The sequence below is a fragment of the Impatiens glandulifera genome, chromosome 7 (assembly GCF_907164915.1).
Source record: "Impatiens glandulifera chromosome 7, dImpGla2.1, whole genome shotgun sequence".
NCBI lineage: Eukaryota > Viridiplantae > Streptophyta > Magnoliopsida > Ericales > Balsaminaceae > Impatiens > Impatiens glandulifera.
The window spans coordinates 10,692,859-10,709,107 of record NC_061868.1 but is presented as its reverse complement, the minus strand read 5'-3'; the positions used below and the strand labels follow the sequence as shown (position 1 = coordinate 10,709,107).

Sequence of the window (16,249 nt, the reverse complement as noted above, 5' to 3'; positions counted from 1 at the left end):
GAATGACTGGCGTAATTTGATTAGCCGAAAAAATAATAAAATTTTTCTCTCCTCACCTTTTATTATTTTTTCAACCAGTGATATAGTGACACATAATTTTCTTTATCCATACTCTTATTTAAATATTAATAAAAAATAAAAAACAAAGTTTGGAAAGATAAACGTTAAGAACCACCCTATCCTCTTAGTCATGAATTTTGTGAAGAGAAATGATTAGGTGAGGTAATTTGGTGAAGAAATGACTTGACATAATTTCTTTCTTTCCTCCCACTTTTACATTTTTCAACCCTACTTTTACATTTTTCAACCAATGAAGGTATGCCAAGTCATTCCCAAACCAAATTCCCTCTCTCTATCGATCATCTTTTGTGAAAATAAATAACTTACAAGGCCTTGTTCTCTTTGGGTTTTTTAAAAAACTCATTCCAAATCAATTTTCTAATCAATCACTTCTCAACAATCACATCACTCAATTCATTAACCAAAATACTAAAATACCCTCTATTTTAAATTATTATTTTTTATTTTATTCATATATATCAATACCCTTTAAGTCTTTTTACCAAAAATAATTACCACTTCCTCAAAATTATCACAAATCATTACCTTTTTTCCCTCTCTAGGTTTTTTCAAAAACCCCAATCCGAACAAGGCCCAACATACAATATTTATATAAAAATTTATTTTAATATAAAAAATTTAACAAATTAAATATTTTAGTTTTGAATATATAATAAAATAAATAAGAAACAATAATATTATAAATATAAGTTGTAATAATATTTTATTTTACAAACATTATTAAAAAAATATTTTTTAAACTTCACCAATTATTAATAGGGAAATTTGTATTATAAATATAAGTTGTAATAATATTTTTTATTTTATATTAATAGTGTTGAAGACCATTCAAACAAGGCAGGATTCGGAAAACCTAATTAATTCACGGCCACCACCGCAAAACTTGGTAAATTGGAGGTAATCGATCAACTTCTTCTGCTAATTCTCTCAATCGGTTCTTCGGAGGTTAGGGTTTGATTTCTTCTTCTTCTCTTGTTTCCTGCAGGGCAAATCAAACCTCAATCGGGGAGGCGAATCAAAGTAAGGAAAGATGGGAGAAAGAAAGGTCCTGAACAAGTACTATCCGCCGGATTTCGATCCGGCAAAGATTCCACGGCGCCGCCAGCTAAAGAATCAGCAGATGAAAGTGCGGATGATGCTTCCGATGAGCATTCGATGTAACACTTGTGGAAATTATATATACAAGGGAACCAAATTCAACTCCAGAAAAGAAGACTGCGTCGGCGAGGTATGTTACATTATAACATCTGTCCATTCTTCAGATCTTTGTATAGATGGATTCATGTAATAAATGTTAGAAAAAGAGAAGAAAAAGAAGAACTTGAGATTTTATCAATTAGATGTTAGCTGCATTCAGGAATTGAACATACTTGGACTTAATTTGTCTATATATTTTGGAAAACACTTGATTGAATTGTATTGCTATCTAAGTTAATTGCTCTAGGGTTAAGTAATGCAACTGTTAATACTATTCTAAAAGAACTGATCCTGCCTTGATCATGCATTTATTTGGCCCTTTTGTCTCAGTTCGGGAACCATCTTCCACAAATAGAGGTTTTAGTAAAGTTGCATCTAGGAATTGAACATACATAGACTTAATTTGTCTTTATATTTCATCTGAAAATAACATCTATTGCTATGGATTTCCCACTGCATATCTAAGTTAACTGCACTAGGGCTAGGTATGATTATTCATTACTGTATTTATTTGGCACCTTTTGTCTCCAAAACTCTGATTGAAGATTATAATTTGTTTCTAGACATACTTGGGAATCCAAATGTTCAGGTTCTACTTCAAGTGTACCAAGTGTTCTGCTGAGTTAACTATAAAGACCGACCCACAAAATTCAGATTATATCGTTGAGTCGGGTGCAGCTCGTAATTTCGAACCTTGGCGTAAAGAAGATGAGGTATATACTTTCTCTCAAATTGATTTTTTTTTTTGAAAAATAGGCTAAAGTTAGTTATATCCCTTTGTTAGGAACTGGACAATGTAAAGAAAAAAAGGGACGCGGAAGAAGTAGGTGACGCAATGAAATCCTTAGAGAACCGAACGCTGGATTCAAAAAGAGAGATGGACATTCTTGCAGCTCTTGATGAAGTGAAGTCCATGAAGGTATGTGTGTATTAACGATTAGTCAATAATACAAACACATTTGTTATTTTATATTCTATACAGTTTTTTTTTATTAAATCTGCTTAACATATTTTCTATTTCTGTGTTTTTCAGTCCAGACAAGCCACTGTCAGTGTAGATGCCATGCTTGCTGTTTTGCAGAAATCGAGAGATGAAAATGTAAGGCTTTATTACCATACTATTATCATTATCATTTAAACTCCCTTGGATTACAAATATCTACTATGCTATCGGCTTTCGTAATTTTCACATTGTTGAGATATCTGATTACCTTATAACTTGGTGATATGATACTGAATTTAATTTAAGCTTGTGTGCTATTATTACCTTCAGTGACCTGAAACATTAATAAACTCATTTTTCATTCGAATGTGGATCCAGATTGGACTACATTTATAAACTGAACTTATTCTTACACAGATTAAGAAATTTATTTGTAGGTTAAACTAACTATTATAAAAGGGACTTTATGTTACTTGTAATTTCTCTGTTCTGGTTTCATCTTGCTTCTCATCCCCGTTCTTCGTTTAAACAAACAGCTAGAACTAATACCTTTATATGAGCAGTTCTAAAGATTTGACTGTTTGCAAATATTATACAGGAGAGGAAGATAGAAGAAGAAGATGAAGCTCTCATAAAGTCAATATTTCATGTAAGTAGTATGTTCATAAACTACTATGTTCTCTTCTGTTATAACTTATCAATTAATTTAAATTTCAGGGAAAAAGAGAGATTTTTTATAGGATTGACGACGATGCCCTTTTCGATGAAGATGATGACGACGATGAAGATTCGCCACTTGTTAACGAAGAAACCAGCAGCCATGATTTTAAGGTATGATCCGATGCATATATATTACTAAGTTGTATATAGTTTGATGGCCAAGGAAGTAGGTTCATACTCTGTTTTCATTTTCTTTTCTTTTGCAGAAGAGAAAATTTGTTAGTGATAATCCAACAGATCAATTGACTAGCACCAACAACCCTGATAATACTGCAAGCAAAGGTCAGTTGATTTTTTTTCTCGCTAGTTTCTAGTAGGTTTCATGAACTGCTGATTTGTTTTTTAATAAACTTGATATTTTTGGGAGTAAGAAGTTATAACTAGCTTGTGATCTCATCCAACCACCAAGAGCTCGATTGATGTTGGTTATTTGTTTTTACCAAAAACCCATTTATCACGTCTTATTTCTTTTCAATCACTCATTTCACCAACAAAAATACCCTTACATTATTTTTATAAAACACAATCTCCTCAAATGAGACCAAGGTTACTTGTGTGCTTATGTCTCTTCTACTTAACATATATTGTTGTTCCAAAAGTTTGATGAAAAGATAGTATTTTGGAAATTAAGTATTTTGTCACAATCTTATTGAAAAACTGTTAAAGTTAAAATTGAAAGTTCATTTTTTCATGATCCAGATTATTCTTTGGATCATTATGATTTTTGGCAGCATAAATTTGGATATTTCATGATCTTCATGAAAATAAAAGTGTAACAATGTCTTGTTTATTTTCAAGAAGCTGGAGGAGGAGAGAAAGTGATCGATGGTGGTCTCAATCGTCCACGTTTCAAAATTGCAGTTATTAAGAAACAACAGGAACCTATAATAAAAGAAGAGAAAGAGAAAACCGCGGTTTCATCTACTACAGCATTGCAATCACTCTTTCAAAACTACGACAGTGATGAAGATTGAAAAGAATTCGACTATTAGTTTCCTTCCCAATTGATGAACAATATAATGCATGTCAAAAACTGAAAATTTGTAAGGATTCAACTTCTCTCCCACCATTTAAAGAGGTAATTGTATTTTGTTGGAAATTTAATATTACTGAAAAATGGTTTAAAATACAGTTTATGTTATTAATAAAGTTTCAGATTCTTGTAAATCCTTTCTTTTGCCATTTATTAATATGTGTTATTCAACAATAATAGGAACTAATAACAAAAAAATTTGACTATTTCTATTTCAAGCATCAAGACAAGATTTTCATTGCATGGGATTTATGGTAAAAATCCAAAGAGACATTAAAACAAAGCAATCTCATTAATTGAATGAAAGAAAAAGGAACATATAATTGTGGACTTTACAAAAATACATATGAGATAGAAAATGGATTACTAGAAAGTCTATTGCTGTGCGAGTCCTTGAACATTGGTTGTTGTTGTCGTTCTGGTCTGAGCCTCGGCTAAGGAAACAGCCATAGCCATCATCATCTGTTCCTCGAAACTCTCTGGAACTATTGGAACCGCCATCTGAAATCCTTCATCGTTATTATTACTAGGAACCGCCACCTGAAATCCTTCAACATTATTGTTATTACCAAGTATTTGTGCGTTCCATTGTCCGTGGATATTATTTCCTGGAATTTGTTGGTCGGACATCATTTGATAGTTGTTGGTCGAGGAGGAGGAATCTCTTGTAGTCTGTTGGCGTTCGGCTAAGGCAGCGATCGCACAAGCAAGTCCTCCAGATGGGGAACATGTCGATTCTACCCTTGCCGGGACAACGCCTGTAGATGATCCCGAGTAACAACAACCATCCTCTGACGCATATTGCTCGGATGATGATGATGTGGCATAAGTAGTAGTAGTAGGAGTAGCAGGACTGTTTCTTTGCCTTCCATTTTCCTGTACATAGATACACACAGTAAGGTATGTGTATATACTTAGGAGGATTGTTTGATCTTAGATGAAAAAAAAGGTTTTTATTTTTTTTAGTAAATTACTTTGTATTGAAATTTATTTTCGTTATTTGAAAAACAATTGGTTATGAAATCAAAATTCTTAGATATGAAATTGTACCTGGATGGATAACCAGATGGCCTCCATTACCATTATATCTTCAAGGTCTAGATCAAATTCATCATCCCTGCATTTTAAGTTCAATTAAAACAGGCCATAGTCTTAAACCACCTAATCGACATCAAATCGAAGCATGTTGCATGAAATGAATTCAGAGTATTCAGCACTTTTAGGGTTCATTGTCCATATTTCAACCATAATCATTTTAGCATATAAGATCACAAGTCAAAACTGCTCTTTTATAGTTGAATACACATCCAATTTCAGTAAAATAAAGAAGCTTTAATTAAGAACATATTCAACAATCATTTTTCTCTTACTCGAATCTCTATTAATGCATTGCCTGAAGCAAAAAAAATATATTTAGAAACATACCTATTTTGCCTTTGGCGTGGATGTCTCATTGAAGGGCACGGTTCGTTAATAGAAATGGCATCTTCAGTCTCTGGTTCAGATACAAGAGATGATGCTACAGGTGAAGCGAAAGTGAAAGGAAAACTTGAATAAGATATCATTAAAAAATAAAACTAGTAAGAAAGAAGAAAAAAAAATATAGGTCATGGAAGTACCTGCTACTGGTTCATTTTCAACATCCCCATGTGCCACTGTTCTGCTAGAAGAAGCTAATTCTTGTCTCTTTTGAGTCCTCACTTCTTCATCCTCGAGTTCTTGCTGCCGTATCCTTATTTTTGCCTCTATAACACGCTGTTCTTCCTAAACATTTTAAATACACAAATCCTGATATGTCAATATAACAACAAGCAGCCTTCGTGCCGAACAATCTACTTCGGAAATAATGCTATAAAATCCTATGTAGATTCCGCAATTTCCAAAAGTAACACAACATGGAAAAACCCGTTTGTGAATTCTATGAAAACCAACACTGATGCTGCTTTTAATAAGGTGAGGAGCAGTGCAACTATTGCAATACATTGTTCCAGATGACCAAGGAAAGTTGTTGTTCAAATGGAAAATCTGTTAAATTACAGATCTAAGGATTGTTGAGGCAAACAAACTAAAATGGACAAATGTTGTCTTACGCTGTTTAGAAAAGAAAATTTTCTAGAAAATTCAACAAATTTGTTCGGAAATTAGATACTCTCTTCATCAAAAGCCAATCATGCAGACCACGTGGCAAAGTAGGCATGTTTAGGTAGTTTTTTAAGGACTCCATTTGGATTTTAACCCCGTGATCTTTTTTACATTCAAATTTACTTTTCGGAACAAAAGCATGTGAACCCTCTTCCAGATAAAGAAAGCAAAGAGTGACTTTATAATAAAACGAAGAAAACTGTCGAACAAAAAAAAAACTTACAATCTGTTCAATCCCTTTTTCCTCCTTGGTTTTGCCTCCCCTATACTCCACTGCATAATTTGAAGTTTTACAGTAGGGGCATCTTAGATAATCAAGGATAAAATAACTAAGAATGAAGCCGACGAATAATAATAGCCTCTACCAATATGACAAGACCATACAAAAAAGGATACTGCGTAGGACGAGTTGAATTGGGGGTTTTCATCTGCAGGAAACACTCTATTGCGAAAAATAAGAACATATTAATTAGTAAATCCACAGCTTGAGCAATAAGAAAAAGATATGAGAATCGACAACCATTCTACCTGTACAAATTCCTTTTATGCAACATCTTGATCTATTAAGACTTGGATAATACTATAAAGAAATGAAAGACAAAAACAGTCAGAAACTGGTATAATAACTTGAATGAAGATAATTTGAAAGAAAGAAAGAAAAAGAAAAAGAAAAGAACCAAGAAGCAAATTGGACATCCTTCAAGTTCGTTGGTAGATTCATCATCACCAGGATAACAAGGAGCAAGTTTGGAATCAAGAATGAGTTTCCTAAGCTTCTTATAATCGACATCCTTGTGTTGATACAAACCCTGCGGTCTAGTGTACTTCTCGTCAACCACTTGTCTCCTCCTAACCAACTTGTTTCCCATTTCAATTGTCAAGAATTTCGCAATTTCAAAAACAAACCCTAATATTCTTCGAGCTACAACATCATCATCATCATAGACCAAACCAAGACAACAAACTCCCTGCCACAAGAGATATCAAGATACATAAAAAAACATATGTTAAAACAACATAAGACGAACTCGTGAGAAATGTATATCATAAAAAGTGAAGTGATTTCAGCACCAATCATTAATTGACGATAAAATCGGATAAAGAAACAGTTGAATTAAGCAACAGGAAGAAGGAATGATACCTCTAACCTTGTGAAGCGAGTGGAAAAGGAGAATACATCCGGAACATTCGGAGAGAAAGTGAAAAAGAGATGGAGATCGAGTGATTCGCTGAGAATCACAGGGAAGAAGATCAGAACTCTCTTTTAGGAGATGTTCATTGACATGTATTTGTATTTGTATATAATATATATATTTGGACTGTATGTTATATCGTCGTCGTTTTCTTCGTCTTCTTCTTCGATCGATTTGTGATTCTTTCCGCTTCCACTGGCCCCTGTCTGCCTGCCTGGTGTTGGTTCGTCGTAATCTGGACGGAAAGAAGAGAGAGAAAGAGAAAGATAGAGAGAGAGAGAAAAGTATGAATGGTTAGAGAAGGAAAGAATCAACAAGTTTTCTCAAGACTAGTAACTGAACATACATTCCCACGCGCTACTAACTTTCGTCATACAATCAATCCTTCATAATTTAATTTAATTTAATTGTTTTTACTTATTAGTTAGAAACTTCAATTCACATTTATTAAGTATGAAAGTTTTATTGTAAATAAATATTTTATTTAAATGTAAGAAAGTTATTATCTCCTTGCATTAATTACCTCAACTTTAATTAAGATAATTTAACTGAGAATCTAATTTATGGTATATTGTCTAATATTATTTTTTACAGGGCGGAGCCAAATACAAGTCGGTCGGGTCGTAGCCCGGGTAGACTTAAATATTTTATATGTATTCATCAATAACGACGATAAATTACCATCGTTATTGATTATTTCATATCGTTAAAAGGCACTAGTGACACAGTAAACTTAGTTTATTTTGTTTGTTTATTTGATATTATTATAAAACTAGCCCGAATAGATATTTTTTATAAAAAATTAGCTCGGGTAAGTTTCAAATCCTGGCCCCGCCCCTAATTATTACTTATATACTTTATTTATTCTTTATTATTTTATTGTTATATTTTGTTTAATTAATTAATCTATAAAAATAATTAAAAATATATGATTTATATATTAAAAAAATTATAATATATATATATATATGTGTTGTTTGGACTGAGGTTATTTAAAAAAAAAAGAGTAACCATATATATATATTTTTAAAAATATTTATAGAATTATGTATAACCTTCTCTTGGTGGATTAAAAATTTAATAAAAAAATTATTTTTAAATTTTTAATACAATTCAAAAAAATGACACATTATTTTTTACACTTTTTTTGTTAAATAAATTTCAACTCTATCCTTACTTTTAAAAAGAATTTAGAGAAAAAAATATATGAAATAATATGTGAAGTGATATTAAATTTGTTTTGATTATTTAAATAATACAAACTAAATAATTAAGACCATAATTAGAATGTTAACATAAAATTTAAATTTATCTTAAAAAAATAATAATTTGATTTCATAGTCATTTCAATAAAGTAATGTAAATAAATGAATTCAATATTCCATTCATTATTGAAATTGTTTTTGTTATATTTCGATTATAAAATAATGGTAAAAGAATAATTCATTTATAAAAAATTTAATAAAATTAATGTTAATGTTAATATATGATAAAAAGTTGTATTCAAAATAATTTTAAAATAATAATACATCCAACATTTTATTACTTTATTACTCCATACATAGTTTGTCAAATTAATTCATATGTTTGAATGTATTTGTAGTTATTAAATATTTGAAAATAGGGGGGTCTGCAATGTATAAAATTGACCAGTTTTACCTTATCCTTAATAAGTCCGTATAGATAGTTCTAATATTTAATATATTCACATTACAAATTTTTTAAAACCTTTTAATTCAAGAACAAAATCCATTTTAAATTATTCTTTTTTACTAATACCCTTTTTGTTATATAAGATGATATTATCTTTTATTTATTCGGTAATAATTTTTAGTCTATTTTTGTTATAACGAAAGTTTTTAATATGAATTATGTTTTAATTTAAATTCTTTAACTGATTAAATTTAAAAAGTTTTAAAATAGAAATTTAATTGTTACTACCTTATGTAAAAAAACATTTAAAGTGTTCCATCTTTGAAATATGAATTCATTTTCACTACTCGATCCTAAATAGATTTTTGTTTTTACAAATCATTATAGAATTTGTCAATTTAGCTAAGAAACAAATATATTTTTATTCATAATTGAACAGCTGTAATTAATTAAAATATATATTTATTATATACTTAATCATCAATATTTTATTTATATGACTGTGAAGTCCTCCTATAAAATAAATTCTATTATATATATATATATATATATATATATATATATATATATTATATTTATTGCTTATATAAACAAAAAGCCTTTTAAAAGTATAAATTCTTAAAGCAAAGGAAAATCTTTCTTAATTCTTCACACATCTCTTTTACTAAAAACTTGTGATTTTGTAATCAGTACTATTTATCAACTATCAATATTCAATGAAAAAGAGAGTTGTAACCCATACAAAAGAATAAAAATTATATATTTAAAAGTATTCATACTAAAGAGCAAGATATTGCTAACCTATATGCTAAATTTACATTCTTGAACAAGTCTCATCTTAAAAATAATAGATTTTGTTTTGCAATTTAACATATAGGCCTTGTATCGGTATCTCGGTTATTTAAATAACCTATAATCCAAAAATATCATATCACTATTCATCTCTTCTATCACATCATTTAATTCATTATTTAAAATACTAAAATACTTTTTTTTCTAAATAATTATTTTTTATTTTATCATTACATATTAATACATTTTAAATCTTTTTTTTTTATTAAAAATATATCTACCTCAAAATTATCACCAATCATTTAAATAAGTTCATATATTTTTTTAAAATTTATTCTAAACTTGCAAAAGTTGTTAAATGTAGAATTAACAAATCATGTCGGTTAGTATTTATTTTCTTTTTGTTGACTGTCTTAATTTAATTCAAGGGGTGGAAACTATTTGTCATGTATTATAATAATTCTTGAACACATTACATTTAAACAACATTATCTTATGAGATAAATATGTTACAAGTGTCTTATAAATTAAATATTATATACATGTTTGGTCGGTCCCCTTGACATGGTAGAGATAGTTGTGTCATCTCTCTTTTTTATTTTGATTATGTTTTTGTGGCATTTAATTTTGTTTACTAACATTACTTTTGTTTTCCATATTAAATTTCGAACAATTTCATTATCGATGTATTGACAAAAAAAAAAAAATTTAGAGCTGAATCTACTTAAAATTGTTGGAAGATAATAATCCCGAATTTTCATTTGTTTTATTTCAGTTGTTTCTTATTTATTTTGTTCATTTGTCTATTAATTCTATTTTCCTTTATTTTTTCACCTTTATAAACTAACTCATTCTCAAGTAGAGAAAAAAAAAATGCTAGATCAATATAGTTTTCTAGAAATTTAATGGACAAAATTCACCATTTGTAGTTATTTTTTCTTTTAATTTGTTTATTGCTACTCAGATTTGGAGTCCTAGTGATATGTTAAAAAATTGATAATGTTTCATTGTGCTAATATTTAATTGTACATTTTAAAATCTTTTTTAAAGTTGAATATGAGTTTTAAATTTTGATTTTTTGAAAATGAAAAGATTTGTACTAAGTTATCCATTTCGACCATTTCGTGAGAAATCGTATAAATATATATGTTAACTAATTTGTTTAGGAATATGATCTCATCTAAATTAAGATCTGATAACATATTTGACCAAAATATATTTATTAAATTAGTTTATCTAATATCTTGTTCAGATTTGGGTTATTTAAATAACTCGATTATCTCGGTTATTTAAATGATTGATAATAATTAATTTTGAGATAGGTATTTGTTTTTAAAAAAAACTTAAAGCATATTAATATATATATATATATTAAATAAAAATTAATAATTTAAAATAAAGAGTATTTTAATATTTTGGTTGATGAATTGTGTGATCATGTAAGGAAGGAAAGAGAGAGTGATGTGATATATTTTGATTATGATTATTCAAATAACCACAACCTAACAGCTAACACGACCTAAATTTTCTCGTAAAATCTAATTCTTATTCCATAAATTGTTTCTAAATGAGTTGATGCTTTGAGGAAATATTTAACCATATCTAAATATATATTATATTGAGATTTGAATCTTAAAAAGTAATATTAGTGATAGAATTAATTGGTTAGGTTTGATAGCCTTGTTAGTTGTTAAGAAAGATCATTATACTTTGTTAGCCTAATGAAACCTAACCACCAATAATATATAGTTCTAACAACTCCAACCAATATTTATAGTAAAATCCACAATTAAATTAATAAGTTTATCATCATATCTTTCTCCAAATTGGCTTCTTTCAATCTCGATTCTTTCTTGTCATGGTTATTGTATATACAATATTTTAATAATGTTATTTTGTTTGTAATAGTAATGTGTTTAAGTTAAAAAGAAAAAAGAAAAATAAGAACTAGTGAATCAAATCAATAATTGGCCTCACATATATGGCAGTTCCAACAACTCAGAAAATCTAATTATTTTGACTTCTTTCAAAGTAATATAATGAAACAACTATCAATCCTCAAAGAATTTACAATAATCATACAAGAGTACCTTAATGAATTTTTATTACAGGGATGGGTTAAAGTTAGTGTGGATTTAGAAAAAAAAAAAACAAAATTTGGAATAAACTTGAAAAAATGAAGGGAAAAATAATATGTAATTTCTGTAATTTTAACTAATATAACTATTATTGTTTTTATATATTTAAAATATTGAGATATAAATGTAAGTAGAACTGTAGAAACCATATAAGTGGGATCATCCTAATTTTCTATATTAAAAATATGAGACATATATTGATTAAATAGTCAATATATATCAGCTAAGTAAAGTCATATAGATTGGTGTTTGTTGCTCCAACAAATGAAGGATAGTGTACATACTCATTATATTCATTACACCATAATTCTAATATGTGCAAAAAATTATATAAATATATAACACAAATTTATTAATCTTTGCATTTCTTATATTGTAGTTGACACTACTAATACAATATTCATTTTTATTTGTCAAATGTAGTGTTTTGACTCTTATATCACTAGTCTAGTCTAAAAAATGAGACAAAATTCTCACATGATAAAGCTTGTTTTCACTAGGCATACATTTATTACACCCAATAACACAACATATTTGTACTTTCTTGCATTAGAAGAGGAAATCGAACACATGACTACAACTAGAAGCTTCCGCCGTTATTAATGTTCTAGAAGCTTTGCGCAAAACATGGTGTTAGAGTTTGTGGCCCGAATTCTTGTTGAGACAACGGGCTTTGTCTGCACGGTATGAACCTGTAGACTTAATGAGTTTGACCCTCTTTAACTTATATACCCTATATATATACATTGTATTTTAGGGTTTGACAACACATATAGTAAACAATCGTCTTTTCTCTTATCAATTTTATGTTGGCCACAAAAATTGTACAAACTTCATTATAGTGAAACCTTCTCTTCTACCCGTGGGTTTTCACCCGTAAAAAGTTTTTCACGTAGTTCTTGGTGTTTATTTTTCTTTTCGTTTTTTATTATCGTTTATTGTGGTTCAATTATACACAAATTGGTATTAGAGACAAGTTTTGTTTTGTTTTATTTTTGGTCATAACCACTATGAAGTACGATATTTCGTTGTTGGATCGTAACACCAGATTTTCGTTATGGCAAGTGAAGATGCGGTCTACTTTGGCACAAATAGATCTGAAAGATGCGCTATTTGGCGCTAACAAGATGCCGTCTTCATGGACTGATGAACGAAAGCAACGATCGGATCGTAAGACTCTATCGCAGATTTATCTACATCTATCGAATCAGATTCTTCAAGATTGTTTGAAAGAAAAATCAGTTGCTGCATTCTGGCTGAGATTGGAGCAATTGTGTATGACTAAAACTCTGACTAACAAGCTACACTTAAAGTAGCGCCTGTATTCCCAACGTATGTCTGACGATACGTCTTTAGAAATCACTTGATTGTTTTTAAAAAAGTAGTCTCTAATTTGGAATCTATGAAGGTTAAGTACGATGAAGAAGATTTAGGTCTGATATTGTTGTGTTCACTACCTCCTTCGTATGCTACTTTTAGAGATACTATTCTCTATAGTCGTGATACTTTAACTCTAAATGAGGTTTATGATGCACTGTTCTCAAAGGAGTAGATGCATAAACTCGTTATTGGTTTAAATAACATGGATGAAGGCCTTGTTGCACGAGGCAGACAACAAGAGAGGTATTTTGGCAGTAATAATCGTGGCAAGTTGTAATCCAAGAACAAGGATAAGACGTGTAGGTACTGCAAGAAGAAGGACCATAATGTTGATGAGTGTCATAAGTTACATAATAAGAGTAAGAGGGTTGGTGAGGATCATAAGAGAAATCAGCTAGAGAAATCTAGCGAAGCTGATGTTGTTGAAATGTACAATGATGGAGAATTCTTTATTTCATCTGATATTTATTCGAAATAGAGCGACAAATAGATTCTTAATTTTGGCTGCACGTTTTATATGTGTCCTAATCGAGACTGATTTTCTACATATGAAGTGGTTTCTAGAGGTACCATTGTGATGGACAATAATGCATCTTGTAGAATTGTTGGTATTGGTACGGCCAGAGTTAAGATGTTTAATGGCATTATTCGAACACTTGGTGATGTAAGGCACGTTCCTGACATAAAGAGAAATCTGATCTCATTGAGTATTCTTGATTCTAAAGGGTACAGGTACACCGGTGAAGGTGAAGTTGTGAATGTCAGCGAGGGGTCTCTTATTGTGATGAAGGGACTTAAGAAAACTTCTAGTTTATATGTTTTGCAAGGCTCTACAATTACAGGTGATGTTGCTATCACTAGTTCGTTTATGTCTGATTCCAATGCTACGAGATTATGACACATTCCATAGGGTCACACGAGTGAGAATGGCATGGTCTAATTGAATAAGAGAGGACTTCTTGATGGGTAGAGTATTACGAAGCTGAATTTTTGTGAACATCGCATTTTTGGTAAACAGAAAAGAGTTAGGTTCTCGGCTGATATTCATAATACAAAAGAGACGCTAGACTACATTCATTCTAATTTGTGGGGCCTTTTAGAGTACCATATAAAAAATGCCCAAACCTTCCTAGAGAAATCATCTATAATAGTCAACATATAGAACGCGAAGAGTGGAAGTTAATGATTGAGAAGCAAACATGGAGGCAAGTGAAGCATCTCCAAACTGATAACGGTTTGAGTTTTGTTCTAATGAGTTTAATACTTTATGTAGAACTGAAGATATTGTGAGGTATCATACAATTCGACATAATCCTTAACAAAATGGTGTTGCAGAGAAGATGAATATGACTTTAATGGAGAAGGTGCGTTGTATGCGCCTTAATGCTGGGCTAGCGATGTCGCGTATGGATGTCATCTCGTTAATTTCTCTCCTTCGACTATTATTGATAAGAAAACTCCACAGGAGGTATGAACTGGTTCTCCTGCTAGTTATTCTGATTTAAATTTTTCGGATGTCCTACGTATACTCATGTTGATAATGGGAAGTGTTGTTCGGTGAAGTATGTGTTCATAGGGTTCAAGAAAGGTGTGAATGGATACAAACTATGGTGTCTTAAGACTAGTAAAGTCATCATTAGTAGAGATGTTGTTTTTTATGAGACTAGCATGCTTCAGGGATCTCCGAGGGAAATTAGCAGAAGTCAAGTATTCAGGTGGAGCTTGAGATTGGGTTGAAACCTATAATAGAGCAAACTCCAGGGCCTATTCTAAATTCTATGGATGGTGCTAGCTCCTTAGAAGCACCTCCACATCATTCAATTGCTAAAAATAGGCCTCGTAGAGATATTAAACGTCCTTAGAGATACGTAGAGGCCGATTTAGTTGCATATGCATTAAATGTGGTTGAAGAGATTGATTTAGAAGAAGAATCTGCGACGTATTTAGAGGTGGTTACATGCGAAAACTCTAGTATGTGGATGATCTCTATGTAGGAAGATATGTAACCGCTTCACAAGAATGTTACATTGGATCTAGTGAAGCTACCAAAGAGCAAGAAGGTTGTTCGCTATAAGTGAGTGTATAAGAGAAAGGAAGGTATGTTGAGAGTTGAAGAAGTCAGGTATAAAGCCAGACTTGTTGCAAAAGGATATAGTCAAACTCCAAGTGTTGATTTTACTGATGTATTTTCTATAGTTGTGAAGCACAGTTATATTCAGGCTTACTAGGTATTGTGGCATTCCACGATCTTGATCTTGAGCAGTTAGATATAAAAAATGCAATCTTACACAGAGAACTTGAGGAAGACATCTACATGCAACAACCAGAGGGATTCGTAGCCTTAGGAAAGAAGGACTACGTATGTCAACTGAAAAAGTCTCTTTATGGTTTGAAACAGTCATCAAGACAGTGTTATAAGAGATTTGATACATTTATGACCACTCGTGATTTCAGGAGGAGCAGTTACAATAGTTGTGTCTACTTTAGAGTATGTGATGATTGGTCGTTCGTTTACCTGTTATATGTTGACGATATACTAATTTCCGTCAAGGATCAGAGAGAGGTTAGAAAGGTGAAAGCACATTTGAGTAGCGAGTTTGAGATGAAAGATTTAGGTGCATCAAAGAAGATGCTTGGAATGGAGATTCTTAGAGATCGATCGACTGATAAATTGTACATAAGTTAAAAGAGGTACATCGAGAAAGTTTTTAGTAGGTTTAACATGCAAAGTGCCAAGCCGGTAAGTACTCCACTAACTGCTCATTTTAGACTTTCGTCTTCTTTGTCACCATAGTCAGATAGTGATGATGATTACATATTGCGAGTTCCATACTCTGGTGTCGTTGACTCCCTTATGTATATTATGGTTTGTTCATGGCCTGACTTAGCATATGCAGTTAGTGTTGTTAGTAGATATATGACAAACCATAATAAGGAACATTATAAAATATTTCAATAGATTCTCAGATACTTATGT

At 30.7% G+C, this 16,249-nt stretch overlaps 2 protein-coding genes across 2 annotated transcripts; one reads left to right on the top strand and one right to left on the bottom strand.

Moving 5' to 3' along the window:
• The first annotated feature begins 883 nt into the window (after positions 1-883).
• LOC124945559 (splicing factor YJU2) lies at positions 884-3,303 on the top strand. The gene is made up of 8 exons (XM_047486013.1): positions 884-978; positions 1,067-1,309; positions 1,842-1,991; positions 2,063-2,197; positions 2,312-2,377; positions 2,820-2,870; positions 2,939-3,052; positions 3,148-3,303. The coding sequence occupies exons 2-8, from the start codon at positions 1,112-1,114 to the stop codon at positions 3,253-3,255; spliced, it is 822 nt and encodes a 273-aa protein (XP_047341969.1). The 5' UTR covers positions 884-978; positions 1,067-1,111; the 3' UTR covers positions 3,256-3,303.
• Positions 3,304-4,243: 940 nt separating this feature from the next.
• LOC124945420 (E3 ubiquitin-protein ligase DA2L-like) lies at positions 4,244-7,595 on the bottom strand. Its single transcript, XM_047485857.1, has 9 exons — positions 7,265-7,595; positions 6,794-7,084; positions 6,645-6,696; positions 6,513-6,558; positions 6,340-6,421; positions 5,594-5,738; positions 5,400-5,493; positions 5,025-5,091; positions 4,244-4,850 (listed from the first exon to the last, which is right to left on the bottom strand). The coding sequence occupies exons 2-9, from the start codon at positions 6,983-6,985 to the stop codon at positions 4,350-4,352; spliced, it is 1,179 nt and encodes a 392-aa protein (XP_047341813.1). The 5' UTR covers positions 6,986-7,084; positions 7,265-7,595; the 3' UTR covers positions 4,244-4,349.
• Positions 7,596-16,249: the final 8,654 nt, after the last annotated feature.